The sequence below is a fragment of the Pundamilia nyererei genome, unplaced genomic scaffold, assembly GCF_000239375.1.
Source record: "Pundamilia nyererei isolate P.nyererei 1_Seehausen unplaced genomic scaffold, PunNye1.0 scaffold00032, whole genome shotgun sequence".
NCBI classification, from domain to species: Eukaryota; Metazoa; Chordata; class Actinopteri; order Cichliformes; family Cichlidae; genus Pundamilia; species Pundamilia nyererei.
Genome location: NW_005187433.1, coordinates 3,261,815 through 3,281,733, shown reverse-complemented (window position 1 = coordinate 3,281,733; position 19,919 = coordinate 3,261,815). Strand labels below are relative to the sequence as shown.

General features: G+C 37.7%; 1 protein-coding gene across 1 annotated transcript in view; it reads left to right on the top strand.

Annotated features, from left to right (window-relative positions):
* The first annotated feature begins 2,653 nt into the window (after positions 1-2,653).
* The window catches only part of LOC102213074 (tyrosine-protein kinase JAK2-like), a 38,806-nt gene continuing 21,540 nt past the window's right edge, over positions 2,654-19,919 (top strand). The window contains exons 1-2 of the mRNA XM_005729340.1: positions 2,654-3,104; positions 16,775-17,043. Coding sequence (XP_005729397.1) covers positions 16,779-17,043 — 265 coding nt within the window. The 5' untranslated portion in view covers positions 2,654-3,104; positions 16,775-16,778. The remainder of the gene's footprint in view (positions 3,105-16,774; positions 17,044-19,919) is intronic.

Sequence of the window (19,919 nt, the reverse complement as noted above, 5' to 3'; positions counted from 1 at the left end):
TGAACAGGTGGACTCAAATTGTAATGTGCAGCAGACTTATCATGCTTTTTTTATTTTCTGTAATATTTTCTCAGTTTGGTCACCTCAAACGTAGAGCTCTGGCCTTGTGCACGGAAGACCCTCCCACCTTCTGCACGTCAAAGAACTATTCTTTGCCTTTGAAAAACATGAAGCAATGATTTAGAGTAAACTGCAACTGAAATACACACTATCAAGGGTTTATGTATTTCAATAATCAATCATAAAGAGAAATATGATTGGTATAAACTGAATGCATTCTAATCAAGTTTTAATCAATTTCATTCGATCAAATTCCATTAAATTTTACATTTTAAATTGTACTTATGTTACGAAATTACATGGAAAATTAACATGTGTGTATTCAAACCTTCTTTTTGCCCGGATTAGGCAATTAGAAGAAAATCTGTCTTAAAGGGAGGGTGGCCTTAAAGTAAAAGGTGCTAAAACACCTTGTTTCAAACAGTGTAAGATAAACTTTGAGCAGAGATTAACTTGAGAATTAGCACAATAGAAACCCTTTAAGGCAGAAAACTCCACTTATATAAATGAAGAGCTTTTACAGTCATAGTACATAAACATGTTCTATCATCATCTGTTTGTATAATGCACAAGCTTGAAGACCCAATATGAAGATTGTCTTGTTTGTCTTGTTTGTTTTGCAAGTTTATTTTAGCACAAAATGTATCTCTATATATCTCGAAAAATATAGATAAATTGTGTGGTCAGCTGTGAAATGCATTTGACTTTTTTTAATAATGTGTGGACAGAGTTTTGCATTCCAGTGGTCATATGATGGAAATAGATTGAAGTTGCTGATCTATGCAAACCACCTCAAGGCGTAGATTTGGGGCTGCACACAAAATGTGTATTTATTGAATTAACTCAAAGAAAAAGCATGTGAGGATCATCAGTGGCAGGGTCAGGTCTAAAGAGCTAATAAATCTGAATGGTTGCTACACTGCTCCAATTTGTGCCAGAGGATAATATTTTGGAACTTTGAAAGTGTTCCAAAGGAGATGAGAAAAAGATAGGATTTAATCCAAAACAGAATCTTGGAGAGACATCTCTCTTTTTTTGGTAACAGAATGTCTTTGTAATATCAACCATTCATCACAGAACATTTTGTTCAATCAGGTCGAATTTGAATTTTACGTATACATATGTTTCCCTGTTGCAAATGGGCCAAAAAGTGAGACGCAACAAGGTTATTGCTTTCTGTTTGACCAAATCTTCCCAAAGTTCCTGTCACCTGTGGTTTTTAGGTCACCACTCATCCCGTGGTTATTTCAGTCAACTTTGTGGTGTAGAGAAATATTTCCTTGCACTTTTATTTATGTAACCATGTTGATTTAGACATAGACATGGACTTTATTTAAACTCACACTGGGGAAATGAACTTGTTGCAGCAGCACAAGTGACAGGAAAAAAAAAGGCGAATTAGACATGGATTAGAAAACAATGTGTCATTTAGCTAAAAAAATAATGTGACTATGTGAGCTTTTGTAGCTGAAGTCTCTCTCTTATATCACTGCCCCCAGTATACTGAATAAAATTTAGCAAAATTTGCAGTGCCAATAAATCTAATAAAGCAGTGGTTCTCAAACTGTGGTATGTGTACCACATGGGTTCCCTCTAATGGTACGTGGGAGGACTCCCCCCCAAATTTTTAAGATTAAATAATATACCATGTTCTTTTTGAGGGATTTCTGAAAATTTTAAATGTACAGCTCTGCTATCACTTCCGACATAAATGAAGACAGGAAACTAAACAGCAGTGGCGTTTGTAGGGCTATGTGGTGGCAACACAGTCATTAATATACTGCTGCATGGGCTGAGCTGTAGTTACATCGTAAGGTTTTAAAAACTGAGCTTTAAAAAAACAGTGGTAATGAAAACCGAGAGAGACCGACAGTGATCACCGACTGTTTTTAGGGGCTTGTTCAGATTAAATAGAAGAAGATACAAAGCTTTAAAACATGTTAAAAACACAACAGCCTTAATAAACGAAGAGTAATTTGGACTCAGAAGCAGGGTTCATAAGTCATCATTTAAAGACCGGATTAAAGACCGGTGAATGTTTTAATGCAGAGCAGTTGTTATTATTATCACTTGTCACATCCTGTTTATGACAGTTAAAATAAATAACATTAATATAAGAAATAAATAAAAAATAATAAAAAAATAATTATTTTTAATTAATTAAAAATATACAGATACATATTTTCTATAGTTGTTTGATTTAACTGGATATTAGGCTCATCCAGCAAGGGCATTTATACATTTTCTGATTTTTTTTTTTAAATTATTATTTTGACACTTTGGTCCTCCATACATGACCAGAGTGGCGCTCATCATAGAGAATGCCGTTTATTTTACTGAACACCATCGATCTATAATGCTTAAATGAGTAAAAACATTTTAATGTCGTGGCTGGGAGGGATTTTTAGGCTCATGACCTTAAAAAAGGTCAAAGCTATAAAAATGTGTTCAAGGAAAAGTAGCCCACAGTATTTTCATATGAACTGAAGCGAAGTAGACCTGTAAAGGGGCCAAAAGTAAACGCTGTTGCTGATGGCTGATATATCAACATCGTTTTTATTTTTATTTTTACTACGTCAAACGCGGAAGGAGCTAGGGCGAGGGCAGAGAGCCAGAAGCGAGCTTAAACAGAAAAAAGGGGCATTCTGCTCCGCCCTCAAACCTCCATAATCTGTCGCTGTATCAGTGTGTCCGCACATAACAGGAGGTTTCTACGGTGGAGGTTTCAGTCCGTGCTCTATTTGACCTTAAAGCAAACATGTCGGGTTAAAAAAAAGAAAATACGGAGAGCTGACCTACAGTGTAGTTAGTGTGGAGAGTAAAACGAAGCAGTCGCAGGGAAATATGTAAAGACCAACAGGATGGCGTTTGAGGGAGAAAATAACGAAGCAGCGGGTACTTTTATTGACAGCTATGGTGAACATTCAGGAGCCGTCGTAGCTTAGCTGTAGCGCGAAGTTGACCCAGGACTGGACTACACGCCGACCCGCAGACCCGAGCGGACGGAAGGGAAGCTGAAGCAGCCGTAACCTAAAGGAAGGAGAGTAAGTGCGAGCGTGTGCGGGTGATGCTGAGAGGAGTCATTGTTGCTATGAATTTAATCGTGCTTATGGTTAGCGCAGTAACTTAGCTAGTCATCAGTTGGTGTGTGGCAGTCAGACTTGCTAAACTTTGCTTTTTTACAGAAAGTTTTTGCTGAGCATGTGCCTGCCATACTTGTGTTTACGTGGTAAATATAGAAACGGCTGCACACAAGAAACTTACTAAGAAAATCCATTTAGTTAGATTTTCACTGCAGTCCACTCTCAGTTTATCAAACATGCCCGTGTAAAGAAAAAGACTAATGATCATTGATTTGGATCAGGATTTTATTACAGCCTATATGTACTGCTGTGCCCATCTGCCATCAGCAGTCCGTTATCAACCAGTAATTCGAGTTTTGAAAACCTGAAGAGGCAGCACTTTTACAGACCTTCAGGAAAAAGCTGACCTTCATGAAGACCCCCTCTGCAGAGCTTTGCATGTTTGTTGACGTGAATAAAGCGATGTCAACTCAGCGATGTCAACAGTTTACATTTATTTATAACTAGTTTAACCCTTTATTACCAGATTATATACCTACGTACATCATTAAAGTATGATGCTATAATACATTATATACTGGGACATGGCATTCTAATCTGGCATTCCATTCTATACCACGATATTCCACACCTTACTGTAATGTTCTGTTCAATATGACATTTCATTCTATGAAATTCCTTTCTATATTATGACAATCCAATCTTTGCTATGACATTCCATTCTATACTACGACATTCTACACCTTACTATAACGTTCCTTCAGTATGACATTGCTTCTATACTATGTCATGCCTTTCTATGCTATGACATTCCATTCGGTGTACAGTCAAATTGTCTATTAAACTGAACTGTACAAACATATTCGATTGTGGAGTTGTATAAAATGTTTGTATATGCCATGTACGCATTGGCACTCACAATGTCTCATCAAGATTGGTTCACTCGTATAGGAGGAGATAGGGAGCATACAAACATGTATAGTATGATTTCTCTATTTTGTTAAACTTTGGGTGTTCAGGAACTAATTCACTGGGGAGCTGCATCCTAGAATTATTAGTTTTCTATACTCTTACTTGTTTTTCCTTCTTACCTCTGAGCTTTATCTTAGGAATTTGCTTTTTTTCAGTTAGCACCCAATGAGGATTTAGCATATTTCAGTTTTGTCTTTATGGTCTACAAGCGTGTAGTTTTAGTTTCGTTTTTATTACTTTCTTTCTTAGTTTTATTTATTTATTTATTTTTTGCCATTATTAGGATATAGAGACTATTCATTAGGAGCATGTATTTTAGAACTTAAGAATAATGCAATTTTTAATGGCACTTGATTGATGATCATATAGAACAGTAATCCCAAGTCTCACCAGGACACAAATGCATGTCTCATCAAGTGTGTTGTGATGTTGTTACTTCCCATTTTTCTCATAATTCTTGTCTTTATTTCTGTTAGTTTTGCTCATTTAGTTTTGTATTTTAGTTTATTCTTAGTTAACTCCACTAACCTCCCTGTTACTGGAGTTATAGCTTAAATACATAAGCTGTAAAATGTATTTATTTATGTAAATAAATACATAGCTCAAGATACGTCTATCTTGAGTGCAAACTACACAACAGGAACACAGTCTCTAAACCGATTTAAGGCTTACATTAGTGTGTTGTACAGTTCTTCATTACAGACTGTCTTTGATAAGGCTAATTATTATAGAGGCCTGTAGACTGAACTCATTGTCATGTTGGAAACGGCTTAATTGTATTGCATGACACATTCCTGGCACCCCAGTACAGAACTCACTTTAAATTGGTGTGAATAGCATGTCTAACTAGTCTAAAGACTCAAACAATGGGGATTTGTCCAGCTGCTTACTGCCTTCTTCCAAAGTCTCCCCTGCCTCTTTTAAATCAGTACTTTAGTGAAAATGTCTGGCAGCTCCTTCCATATTGTAACAGATTTTATTTGCTGAAGGTTTTTAGACAGTAATCATATACTGCTTTTAGATCACCAAGGAGAGGCTCCTGGGAAACCTTTGAATGAAAACCACTAAGAACAGGTTGCTTTATTTAATGCTTGCAAGAGCTCGCAGCATTCAACACATATAAATGCAAGGTACAAAAAAATTAATCAACCATTATCTTAATCTAAATTCGTGTCCTCCCTGAAAAGGCATTTGTAACAGCTTACTCTGATTTTTATCAGTAAACGGGAATACTTTAATAACTGGAAATATTTGTTGCTCCAATTGAAAAGGATACAGACCAGTTGAACAGGAGAATGATCTTCTTTATGTCGTTGGAAAATGAGCTCAAGTATGAATAAACTCCAGCGATAAGGTCGGTTGCACAGTATTAGACCGTTTTGGTAAGATGTAATAAAAGGGGATTCCCTCATCCCTTTAATCAACAGCGCTCTCAAGAACCTTTGACAAAAACCCCAACTTTGAGTCTTCTTGGGGGTAGGGTTTATTACAAACCTTTTACATTACAAAGCTTGCTAGATTTTTGATTTGAATGGATTCTTTATAGTAGTGATGATTAATTTTGCAAGCCTGTACTCTTGAGAGCAGTCAGTTTCCAGTTCAAGCTTTATAATTTTTGAAATGTTTGAATCATCTGTCATCAGTAATACTAAAAAGAATTCTTATTCTGACTGTATACCATTTGAAGGAAAGTGCTGGTGATAGAGTAAAGACGGGTTAAGGTCCACATTTATCACAACAAGGATATACTGAAGTAGTATAAGTATGTTAGGTTTAGATCTGACATATATACAGTTTGCCACTGCTGTCTTATTTTAGTTGTAAAATAACCACTAATAGCCTTGGTAATGTTTCAGTTGTGTATGTAGGCAGAGCTGGCACAGTTTTCAAAGACAAATAAACTGTTTTATTTACTGGAAGGACAACATCAGTGACACAGGCATTTTATGGGGAAAGTACATTATTCTTGCATCAGTGTGTGCAAGTTTTATCCAGGTCATGTACAAAGAACCGCACTGTCAGCTGTTGCAGTGGAGAAAAATTAGTTGAGTGGTTTAAAATGGAACAGCACGATAAGAGCTTCATGTTGTTTCATATCACAACTTTCTTTAAATAATCTTTATGACCCTTTTAGGAACCATCACAACACAGAGAGACTTGTGGCTAGATTAGAGCAAGGTCCAAGGAAGTAGGGTTTAGTGTGCAATGCAAATGTGAAATTGCTCAATTAATTCTGACCCTGAACTTTATTATTTTTAGACAGCTTAACAGCCTTCTTCACTTGTGACTGAAAGTCTGTGCCAGAATGCTTCACAGTTAGCAACTTGCTGTGTGTTGTTGTTTTTAAATAATGTACTCGATGATTTGCTCGTCACCTCTTATCTGCCTCTTATCTCTTGCTTACCACTGCATTCTTTATATTTTGGTTGATTGACCATCACTGACCATTCGCAGGAAACAGCACTGGTGTATTTTTAGCCAAAAAGTCACATTGGGTAAAGTTCCAGCTTACCTCTGTCTCTTTCTCTGTATCTGCTGCATTAGATAACCATAGATGCTATAAAAGATGGATGTAGTCACTGCGATGTCACCCACTTGTTTTCGACTTTCAGAGTTGAAGTCTTTATGCTAACATTTGGTGTAGGAAGTCATATTTGGCGTACACGTCAGCTTATTACTGTTTAGTAGCAGAGTAATAGCAGTCTAACAAAACAGCACAAGCTTATTGGCTTGGCTGCGTAACTCAGTGAGCCCTTATATTTGTCAAATGATCCATTAAAATGATCCAAAGGGCATAGAGTAACATAGATACAGTGAAGAGGTCCAGTTCATTAACTCCAGTTAGAAAATGTGAGGCACACCACAGCATCAAGGTGGATGAGTTATTAAAGCCTACCTCTTTACCCTCATTTGAGTTGTTGTGAAAGAAGGGAACTCAAATCAGTTTGTACCAGCCTGTAAACATGCTTTTTAATCTTCTAAATGTATGCATTTCAACTAGAGCTGGGCGATAGAACGATAACGATATGTATCGCGATATAACTTTTTCTCGATAGAGAAATTAAACTATCGCGATAGACCTCGCCGCTCTTGTCCTCTTAAAAAAAAGAAAAAAAAGAACAGCCAATCCAAATTAAGTAGCGCAGAGCTGAACCAATCACAGCCGCAGCGTCACGTCACGTGACTTGTTACGTACAGCACAAGTGCCAAGCCGCACATGTGTATTTGTTTGGGAAGCAGCCAGCCACCGTACCGCCCGGGTAATGGAGGAAATGAGTGTGCCGACTAGAAAAATCAACCCAGCGTGACCGAAGGTTACCGAAGAGAAAACAGATGATGGTTCCAATGCCGGAGAGATTGTCGAACGGAAGAGCCATAGAAGTTCCGTAGTGTGAAGGTATTTCGGCTATTTCAAGTCTGACAAAAAACAGAGTAGCGTGCACTGTAAATTGTGCTGAAAGCAAGTCTGGAAATACAATAAACTGGTGCATGCGTCACACTGTGCGCCACGTTATTGTTTCGGTGAAATTAATTTCTATAATACTGTTAATTGTATTCTCTGCAGTGTTTAAATGCTTACACATACACACAGTTACTGTCTGTCCACACATACGACTCGGTTCTGCTTCTATGCCCCAGCTTTGTTTACTTTTTCCCACCGAGGCTTCTAGACTTCTGATTGGCCAACATTTAGGCACGGTTAGGAATCGAGCGCCACCTGCTGCTTTGGCATGTTCATAGCAGCGTTTTCCTTCATTTCTCCCTTTATGTGTGGACGGGATTATTTTTTAAAACGAAAACGGAAAATCTCCGTTTTCAAAAATACCCGTGTACGTGTGGACGTAGCCTCAGTCTCTGACTGGAAGCGCTAATTCGGCTTTTGTCAGACTAAAGTAACTGTTAAAACTGTTTGAAAAGCTCAGCTATACAACAAGGAGAGATTGAGAATTTCCTTTTAGTTCTCCGTTTATTTGATATTGACAAAAGTTAGTTTTGTCTGTTCTTCTGTAAAACAAACTAAGATTTATTTTTAGAATTAATATTTTGTTTCTAAGTGGAATTGACAATTTAGTCTGTTTCGTTTGTTCTATTTTGAAACTTAAACGCTTTAGCGGCTGCCTTTTGTGTAGTTTGCAATATTTGCCTTTATTTATCTGAAAAAGTCTCATGTTCCTTAAGTACATGTACCCTGTTGAACTTATTATGGGAAATAAATATTTAAATAAAAACAAGCTGCTGATTATTTCACATTTTACTTGTGAGCAACGGCACATTTAAATCTTACAAATATAGTTATTTGGCTTATATCGTGATAGATATCGTTATCGCCTGAAATGAAAAAAACATATCGTGATATGAAAAAATCTTATATCGCCCAGCTCTAATTTCAACATAGGAAACTATGGGTGTCGCCTTCATTTTTCTGTTGCTTATGATGTTACTTGGCAACAGATCTGGGGTAAACAGCATTTTGCTACTTATGTACTTTGCATATGAAATAGCTAGTGTAAAGAACTAAACGTATACATGGTTATACCTATAATGTATATCAATACCTAAAGCATCATAAAGAATGTGCTGAAGGTGGTCATTGTCACTATATGTTGTTGTTTTATGTGGTTACTACTTGATCCAAGAATCTTGTGTAAAAGAGCTGGTACTTTCTGATAAAATATAGTTATATATTAATCACGTAGGGAAATGCCAATCTTGACTTTTTCCAGTTTCTATTTAATATTAATACCATGACTTTGGGCTTTCTGGAAATATCGAGTACTGATCTGACACCAGTGTTAAATTAATTATATAGAATCCTTATTGTGAGATTGAAAATCCCTTTTAATGTATAACATTAGTGTAGACTTCTAACATGTATGATCATCTACTCTAAAGTCACTGACTCTGTTTTTAAAGTGCATTTTCCTTAAACAGTTTAGAGACGGTGTCCCTGTTGTGTAGTTTGCACTGATTCCAAATTACACATCATGCACTAACAATACAGTCCAGTCTTCTCCTCTTAATGCCAGAACAGTTCGTCTCGGGTATGTCCCCAGCTAATAATTTGATCAGCTAATGGTGAAAAAGAGCAGATCCTTGGTCCATTCAGTCCACCTCTCTGCATTCCTGCCACAGCTAGCAGCAGAGCTAACATAGCACAGAAGAAGCGAATAGCTGAGGGACTGTATTTTGGACGTATTTCACGCTTCTGCTTGTATGCTCGCAAAAGTTTTTAACATTGGTCAAAGTGACCTGATAAAGTGAGCCCTTCTCATCCTCGTCATGTTTGGTCAGTAATCTTATTTAAGAACATGGAAGGACGTGGGTTTTTGTGTAACTCTTAGTGGTGAGCCTTTATTATGCCAGGCACGATTATTTCTCTTCACCTGTTTACTGTCATCTCCTTGTCTGTGAGTGAGGAATACATATTCCTAATTTCACCGATCTCCTATTGATACTGAATATCAGCAGATAACCACAGCCAAGGTATTGGAACCGGAAAAAGCTGGATGATATTGGATCATGTCTAAATTCTGTAAGACAGCATCAGTACTGGTAATAGTATTTACGTAACCTTCACCAGTTGTGAGATGTCTCTTGCCCACCAGAGTCATTTGTTTTGGCTTCATATTTGCGGTGCTGTGCAGCTGCATTTCGCACATACCGCTGTAGCAAAGAAGCATTTTTTTACTCAGTGAGTCACAGTGCTCATTTGCAGCTGGTAAAATATCATGGACATGAGCAACACTCTTCCAGTATGTGTGGCAACTATTCCTATTCAGCAGGTCGACTAATCTCTTGCTGAAATCTGATTTTTTTTTCTGCTGTTTTCCTTATTTGCTGTTTTTTTTAGGGTTTTTTTCTCCTTATAATGAAGAGAATTGGGGTGGGGTGATAACTCTTGACGTTCTGGACCCTTTTGAAGCTTCATAACCCAAGTTATTAAATATCGTGCTGTGCTGATTACAGTGACTCAGCTGCTAATGATGAATATGTGATTCCAGCAGCCAACACTGTTTAAGTACACTTTTTTCATATTGCTTGGTCTTGTAATTTTCCAATAAAAACAGTTCATGCTTTGTGCAGAGAAAGTCCTTTAATAAATGTCCGGCATCTGGCTGAGACTTGAGGCTTTCCCGCTGTCATCAGGCAAGATGGAGGATACACCCTGGAAATGTTGACAGTATAATTTCAGCTCCATGCGAGAGTCTTTGCCGCATACAGTTATTATATGTGGTGACACTAGGTTTTTTTGCTCTTTTGAAGCTTTGAAGCTTCTCACAGTTTTACTAAAAGATGGGTAAATAATAATAATTGAGTTTACAATTTGTTGTGTTACTGCAAGCGCAATATTAGCTTTTCAACAGAACGAGAAGCCGACAAGGGAGGTGTTTCAGTCTTGTCTGCTCTCTTGATCACCATTTGTGTGTAACTCAGAAACTGTTGCAAACATATAAGTAAATGGTGTTGCAGTTGTTGGAGTTGTGAAACTCTTGGTTTGCTTTTGCTGTTGTGTGTTCTGGGTGTTTTCTTCGTAATGTAATGGGAATAGTGGTTTTTTTTTTAAGATGTTAATTGTATAAGAAAGGGCAGTAATGTTTTATATAGCACAGCCTTGAGTGTGGGTTTTCATTCCTCCTCTTCACTGAGTTGGAGTATTTCTACATACATAGCAACAGAAGTAATGTAGGTAAACATGGACTGCTCTACTTCAGTAGAAAAAAAGTGTTTACTTATATTTTCCTTTCCACAGAGTATGTGCAATTTCTATGTTTTGTGCATGTTTTTGGGGAAGTGTCAACATGCTAAAACAAACACAGTGTTGTGTCAGTATATGGTAAATGGGTTGAATGTGTTTTTATGAACTTTAGCCACAACCCTGTTATGGCTCTGTTTGCTCAGTTACTAGTGAAACCAATCCTTTCCAGTTGCAGTCTGTTGGTCTCTATTCTGATGTTGTTTTCTTTTAATTCGTTTTCCTTTCTTCTGTGGGGGAAAAATCATTAAAATATTGTGATATTTTGTCAAAAGACAAAAGGGGGATTTTTACATGTGACCTTTTGAGAGATAACAGCAGCGCAGGTTATTTTAACAGAGCAGCGTGTGTTGACTTGTCAGAACATAACGATATAGTTTCTTTATCTCCACTGTGCTGCAGGAGCCCAAACACTAAACACAACCGATTAAAAAGTACCTTAGATAAAGTGGAATAGCTCGGCAACATAAATATAATATGACAAAATTAAATAGTCCAGACAGTCAAGATAACACAAAAGATGGGGTCAGTGAGTAGAAATTTAATTATAATACGATAAGAAGCTTGATAAGTAAACATGTAAAGAGCTGATTGAGGACTTGGAAATAAAAAATTAAATACACCTCTAGGACCAAATAGTCAAGATTGTTACACAGGTCAAACAAGCCTCTGTATAGCTTGACATCAATAGTGATTCCAGAGTGTCATACAGCACCAACAGTGCATCAAGCAAGGAAGCAACCGTCTAATTGTGAAGCCAGATTAGTTTCTATAGATAGCATCGGTAATGGTAAGTAGGGACTTTTGCTTAACTAGATAGTTGTGCCGGTTAGTTGGTGTTTGTGAAATCATTAGATGTTTTCCTTTCATCAAAGTCATCAGTTTTTTGTATCTGTCTGCAAAGCTCCTGAATAAAATTGACATTTTTACAACCTCTTCTAGAACTAGTGAAAGATTAGGAGTGAGAGAAATCCAGCTGGCCACTGTGATTTTATTTTCTTCTGTTTTATCCTTTTGCTGTGTATTTTATTATGAGGGTTTTTTTTTTGTTTTTCAGTTGAATTGGGGTGTGGTGCTAGCTGATAATGTTTTGGACCTGTGTGAAGCCTCATGAATAAAGTTAGCAAGGAAGTTGTTATACTGAATACTAGGAGTCTCTCAAGTGTTGCAGTAAACAATAGTGTAAGCCAATCCAGCTAACAGCTTTTTCTCATCCATCTGTTTTCTTTTGCTTATTCAATTTAGGATTGCAGTGAAACTGGAGCCTATCCAAGCTATATTACGTTTCTAAGCCATTGTGGAAAGCCTTGGCAGGACCTAGAGCAGGGATGGACAACATTTTGAGCCACAGTAGACAGAACAAAGACAAGAACTTTCTGTTAGAAAATGATACATTGGTCAGGCAAAGTTCAACAGCTCCACTGTCCTGGCCTGCAGCTGTGCTTTGAAGATGCTCTGAAATGTGGAGTGCAGGTTCAAGTGTCACTACTCCAATCTCACCAAGACTGCAAAGACTACCATCTCATAGTGTGGTTTCTTGCTGAATTTAATGTGTAGCTGAGCCTCCTTTGTGTGATTTATTTTTTTTTGGCAGGAAGTGGTTTAGTTTAACTTTCAGTACATTCAAGTCATGGTCAAAATTCTTAATGAATGGGAATTACTCTGTTATAAAGCTGTGAATGGTAACCACTAAAGTTTTATGCTCTGTGTCTATAAACCGCCCCTCATTCTGAGTTGTGTTGACTTAACAGGGTCAGCTGAGGTCTCCATTGCTGTAGCCTGCTTCTGTGGTCCTGTCTGCACATAACTAATTACTTTTATGGTGTCAGAACTGTGTTAAGTTACTGCTGGAAGTCGTATCCTTTCCTGCTGTTGTTTTCCTCAAGTGAACTGGCACAATTGCAGCTTTTTCTTAATGTTTCAGCCATCAATCTGCTTTTCAGTTTTGTAGGGTTTTCTTTCTCACTTAAAATGTAACTTTGATGTATTTGCTGTGATAATGTCAGTAGTCACTTATTAAAAAAATATTACAATATATTTCATTCTGCAGCTGTTTAGCCAGAACATGTTTTCCTGTAGCTTCCAGTATTTTGTCAGTAAGTTTTGATACTATTTTTATTAAGATTGTTATTTAATAGTGTTGATTCTGCGTGGAGTAATTTTGTGCCTGCACGCCTTTTTTGTAAGTCTATTTCCAATTTGTGTATAGTATTTAAAGCAGTGTAATTATATCTAGTCTACTTATGCTATAGCTGTTATACAGTAACTACTAATCCACTTCCAAAACAGCACATGCTTATTCTGTAATTTCTCTGCCAGTCCTTGTATAGATTACCCCCCCTCCACCACTGTAGTACTAATTCTTCAACTTTTATCAGCTTCTACTAAGTCGAGATCTATGTAACATCTATGTAAAGAAAATACACAAAAATTAGAGTTTTGAAGTTGTTAAAGAGCAATGCAGACAAATAAAAGGAGGAATTCATTTTAAAGCTGGATTTTACTGGCTCTGTCCAGTAGAATGAAACAATCTATTCTGAGATGTGTTTGAGTGAACCTGGAGAAGTTGGGACCAAAAATAAAAAGAATCCCAAACAGTCTAAGCATTAGTTAGTTTCAATAAAATAAGTTGCCAGAACAAGAACAATGATAGAATGGAGAAAGGGTTAGGCTTAGGTGTTACAGTAAAGGTTAGCTTTAGGTTAGAAGACCAAGGAAGGATGAGATAAGTGGTTTAGACAAGAGAATAAACTACTTAAAGACATTTACAATTAGATGAAACCGAAAGAAGGATTGCAGCGTAAGAGGAGGCTGCAGTAAAAGCAAAACTTAAAGAGCAGCTCAGATCACGAGGACCACCCCTGGAGAGCAACTGGGTGGATATCCACAGTTCACAGTGGAAAGAATATTTTAGTTTGCAGAAAAGTTGCTCAGACAGGACAACAGTCTGTACAGAAGGATCTGCAGATAGGAATGTCCACTGGAAATTTGCATGGTAGCCTCTGGCAGGCTTCCAGCCCAGATAGACTTTAGTCACACACAACTTTTTCTGTGGTCAGCTGGCACTGCAGCCAACAGTCTGAAACTCAGAACCATAACCTTGAAATGTACAACAGACATTCAGCTTATTTTAAGATCGACTGCTGATGGTTATTTTAATTGTACAAAAAGCACCTTTAATCCTGACTGTTAATGAAGTCCAGCAGTCCAGGCTGAGTGAAGAGCTGGCGTTGTAACCAGAAGTGAAACCAAAAAGTCATAAAAAGTAAAATGTGTGAGAGCTGATAGCTCTGACCTCAACTTATACCAAGGCCCTGATAAGACGCAGCAAGGAACTGGTAAAACTCTGTGTGTGTGTGTCTGCTGCATGATAAACGTTTTGGGTGTGTAAACAGGGCTGTTTTTCTCTCTCTTCTTGTACAACATGTAGAATAGTCCCCAGCTATCGAACAATTATAATAACATCAATAGAGACCTGAAACAATTGGAAGAATATTATTACTGCAGCATTTAGTGAGCTGCTCTGCCTGGAACTGTAAAAACAAAATGTGCAAGTCTCTCTTTTGTCATCAACTTTATACCTACAGCTCCCATTGTTTTAATTAGCTTGACTTTATTATTGTTTTATTCTGCTTAAACTATTACCGGCTATTACTGTCGTTTAAAGTAAGACTTACATCGAGCCCCTGCTATGGTGAAGCATGTGCTGAAGGGCAGTGGCCAGAATACGAGTACCACTAGTAAACAACGCTTGTTCAGTTGTTTGATAAATTGAATCTGTATCATTAATTGGAGTAATCGGTTTAATCCAGAGCCGTTTACACCCCTGCTGGCACAATACTTTGACCCAGTAACAAAATAGGAAGTACCCATTAACTGAATTTAGGTCACCAAAGATTTAAACGTTAAACAACAATTTCAAAAACATTTTGAAAGCATGGCTACTCAAGTATTGTGAAAACACGCAATTCTCTTGTCTGCTGAGGTTTGTGTAGCAAATGAGCACTTAGTACTTGTACTCATTGTATTGGAAGCAGCTCTAAAGACCTCTGTAACCAGGCAGATATCCATGGCCAGACAGGGGTCAGCGCCTATCTGAAACAGGAAGGCTTATCTCAGTCAGTAATAATGCCTACCTACTGACGGTTGTCCAGAAATATTATCATAGTTTTATTTGTATTGCACTATTTTTCAAACACACGGCTAAACAATGGATCATAGTTTGGATAAAAAAGTTAAAAGAAATGATAATAAGGTTTGCCAAAAGGGAAAGCTCAACTATAAAAATGTTTTCAGAAGTCATTTAAAAGTTACCACTGACTCAGCTGATTTAATAGGACCGACTTATTTAAGTTACATGACGGCGTTTCACCTCATCACTGTGTCTTTCCCACGGCATTGGGAAAGACATTTAATTAATTTTCATGAAATCCATTTTTGTTATCTCTCCGCAGCACTTGTGCAGTTTTTTTATGTGTTGTTTGTTTTAATATTGTTGCACTTCCTCTTTGTTTTTATAAGTCAGTAATAACACCTTTGTTTGACACTGTTTTGTTGCTGCTGGCATTAAGTTGAGGGCGTAGAGTTTTTATTCTTTTGTTGGGATGACTGTAATTTCCGAGGAGAGAGGTTGAACGTTTAAGTCAAGAAGCTACACTTACCACTGTGCACTTCAATAGAGGTCATTCTTCACTTATGAGCTTCATCTGATGCTGTTTACCCCAGCACACATTGAAAATGCGAACTGATCAGAGTAGTCCTAAATGTGTATTCTAATGTTCCAGAGGAACAAGGCTCTCCAGAGGAAAATGCTAAACAGACACACACATGTTGCTATAAAACAAGAATAAGTCTTTCTACTGAATTCATCAGTGGAGTGCTTTCATGGCGTAATGGTTTATTATTGTGACCCCCCTGAGCCCGGGCTCAGTGGGTCACAAGCTTATATCTGCATCCTCAGTACAACCCGGATGTAGTAAATTGGAGGGCTGTTTGGGAAATGGCATCTGGCTTAAAGGTCTGTCCCAAACCAAACATACCGATCCAGCCCTTTGGGAAATAAGGGAGCAGCTGAAACTACCTAGCACTGAATTGGTCTGCAGTCTATCTAATGTTCTGGTATTACAAATATACACAAATCAGAGACTTCTGAGTGAGTCATTCCAAATACCTGTGGCTTCCATGTACCAGTGTAGTACACAACAATTAAAGTGCAGCTCTATTCACATTTAACTCTAGGTTTCTAGTTTGTGCACAGAAAGAAGAGCTCTTCTTAAATCAAGAACTCTGCAAGCAAAGGGCGTTTTAGCTGAGCTACACCACACAATGCTGACTACAGATATTACTGGTATATGGATATATTTTTCAAATAAAGCACAGTGAGACAGTCTTGTTTTTATTAAGATCGTTCAGGTTGTTGTATTACATAAGCCGCTTCATTCATATAGTGTTTTTATTGCACATTTTTGCATCTCTCCTCTCTAAAAATCTTTGTGCAACCGTGTCGCCACTAACTCAGAAGCTCACTTGCAACTAAAGTTCTTATCTATATACAGTACAGGTGCCGGAAGTGCTCAGTGTTGTCAAGTTAACAGAGGTCAGGATATTATTACAGACAATGACACTGCAAAGTTCTAGTTTTCACTGCTTGTAACTGTTACTGATGAAATGCAAAAACAAAACAATTTTAATATGCAGAACTCCCCCCCCCTCCAAAAAACCCCTCAAATCCTTAGCTTCTATCCAATGCAACATGTACTGAATGGTCAGTTGTAAAGTAGTATTTATTAGCAATTGAATACCCCCCCACACACACACAAAAAAAAAAAATCCTTCTCTGCAGCAGTGCCTCCTTTCACTCTAAGTCGTTCCTTTCTCATTTTATCTCTTCTTTTTCACCTGACAGGTGCATGTCTTTTTTTAAGCGGCACATGGCTTGTATTCTGCTGACAAACATGGACCCGCCCACCACGGAAAATCAGAACGGCCTCCCGCCAAATCTAGACTTGGCCACTGGACCGAAGCAAGACAGTAAGGCCACCTGTCTGAGCGTCTACCAGTACTGCGAGAAGGAGGGAGGAGAGGGCGGGGCAAGTTATTCAGAAAGTGTCCTCACGTTTCCACCTGGAGAGTACGTAGCAGAGGAACTCTGCATCTCTGCAGCGAAAGCGTGTGGTGAGTCACAACTGTGTTTCAGTTCACGTGTTTGCCCACACATGCAGTGTATAGTTTCATTTACACATCTGACATTTTTTGGTTGAGCCATTTTCTAACCTCAGCTTAACAAAAAAAAATTTGTATAAAGAAAACAACAGCTGTTAACTGTACATTACAAATAATGCATACATTCACGCTGGAATCCTCTTAAAAGGTGACTGGTTTCTTTATAACACATTTCTTTCTGTAAGAAGCCACTTGAACTCTAAATAGGTCACAGTACAGTTAAGGATTTTTTTAATTAAGCGTTTATATCAATGAAATCTAAAGGTTCTTCTGTATCCACATATTCTGGCAGTGAAAGACCCACTCTTAACCAACAAGACATTTTTGGATTACAAATTTCACTTAGAAATGTCCCATAAAAACAGCACTGCTTTCACATTTATGGTTTGCAGCAGTTCCCCTAATGCACAACTCTTTCAATGAAAATAAAAGGCTCCTTTTCGTTCAGCTAAACTTGGTGAAGCATTAAATCAGCAGGCACTGCTTTTAGTTTTACATTGTGCAACATTCCTGTTATTTAAAGCACATTTGCAGAAGATAGCAAAATATATCGTTTCACTGAATTCATTATACCTGAATAATGGATGTTATTTACATTATTTCAGGATGAATAGGCTGATGCATTGTACAGCACCTGAGTTGATGTTGGATATTCGTATTAGCAACCACTGTTTTGTTTTTCTTATCGATTCTAGGGTGTTTTAAGGCAGTTGAATAAGTTAGCTGTGTTGGCGTTTTTGGGGAAAACAAACTTGATGCACTCTTTGAATATGATTTGTTCTTGGTTAAAATTGCTCTAAATTGGAATTACTTCTGCTTTGAGATGAATACTCTTTGCCCTGCCAGAACAATGTGAGCCCGTAATCTGGTTTGTTAACCTTTTTTGGACTGTTGTTTCAGTGCATTTGTTTTAGACATTAAATACCATACCTTTTTCTTAATCTTTCATTTATTCTTTGTAAATGCAAGAAACCCCCCCCCAAGAAACACCAACACAAAAACTGCCAGACAAAAAAAAATAAGACTGCATTTTGAACAGAATTTCCTAGGGAGGGGAACTTCATGCAGTAACTTTAACTCCATTCTGACAAGAAATTATTTGACTCTAAATTAAAGATGTCTACATTCCCAAACTACTCACAGATGATTGTGCATAATTATGGTAGACTAGTGATAATGGTTACTTGAACTGTCACAAAAAACAGCTTTTTAAAAATAAAACCTAGGCCCTAATTATGCAGGCCTCAAGACTGGTGAGTGACCTCCTGGCAGCCATCGGTCACTAAGAAAAAAAAAATACACTCCCCAACGTTAACGACACATGAATAAAAGTGTGAATTTCAGCTGTTTGGCAGATGTTGCAGATCACTAAGACACTGGGTTACTAAGGGCTAACTGACCAGTTTAATCCTCGTAAAGGTCGTAAAGGAGCATTCAAGCTCTGCAAGGTTTAGATGCACATTTTCTTAAACTGTCTTTTAAAGTAAGACCAGAATTAGATTGCTTAGGCCAGTTTTTAGTCGTGAAAACAGAACTAAGATAGTAAGGCCACTTTGTCATCGCCTCTTTCTAGAAAACTCAGATCAGGAAGTTGTCTCGCTGTGTGTCTGTTTTCCCCTATGTGCACCCTTCCTTCTGGAACGGTTGAATGAAGTCTTTTTACCATGAGCTGTTTTTATATTTCCCCATTTTTCAAAGTCTTTGTTTCATTTTTCATTTCCACCTCTTTGTCAATTCTTAAACTTGTACTTTACCTTCTGACTGTCTCTTAGACTGTTTCTTTTGTTGGTTAATTGCAGTTGAATTTAGCTGAATAAGTTGAGTAGTTTGTTACTAGGATATTATTTATTAGAGAATCATTAATATTCATTTAAATGGCTAGGGCAGGACAACTTGCTACCAGACTGAATTTAATTATGGCCTCCTTCTTTGCAGTCATCCCTAGTACAATTTCTTCCTTTTAGTCCTCATGTAGAAATAAGTTAAAAAGTAAGACACAAGGATGTTCTGCTTGATTGTTCAGTTTCTAAAAAAAAGCATACAAAGTTATTAAATCTAACATGCGGTACAAATCTCTTAAAATGTAGAACTACAGTATTTTAGTCTTCAGTGTATCTTGAACTTTTTATACTGTTTTGATTGTAATACATATCACACGGTAGGAGTTGTCTGTACATTAACCTTGTTAGCACTTTGACTTTACTTCCCTTGTTGTGGTTGAGCCCATTTCCTCCTCGGCAGCGCTTCTGTCCTCACTCTGTTGCTTCACATGTGTGAGGGCTTCCGCATGCGTGATGACATTTTATGCCCTTTAAGTTCAGTTCGAACACTGATAAAACACCAGTTGTTTTCTTCATGGCACTTTTTATGCCTCAGCATTGTAGACCGCCGTGGCCTGATCCAGTCCAATAAAGTTCATCACCCATGCCAAGGAGCTCAGTCAGGAATCCGCTATCTCAGGAGCATTCAAGGGAAACTTTTTCAGATTTGGCAAAAACATTCATTTAAACTTAACTGGTTTTCCTAGTTCAAGTTTGGTCTAGGCCACTGTCCTGGTGTCTGCTGTGTTCTTGTAAACATGGCAGAGTACATCATCACCACGAAAAGCTGGAGAGGATTTCTTTACATGGGGCCCAGACATGAACAGGATTCAAGGATGAACTACAGGGAGTGCAGAATTATTAGGCAAATGAGTATTTTGTCCACATCATCCTCTTCATGCATGTTGTTTTACTCCAAGCTGTATAGGCTCGAAAGCCTACTACCAATTAAGCATATTAGGTGATGTGCATCTCTGTAATGAGAAGGGGTGTGGTCTAATGACATCA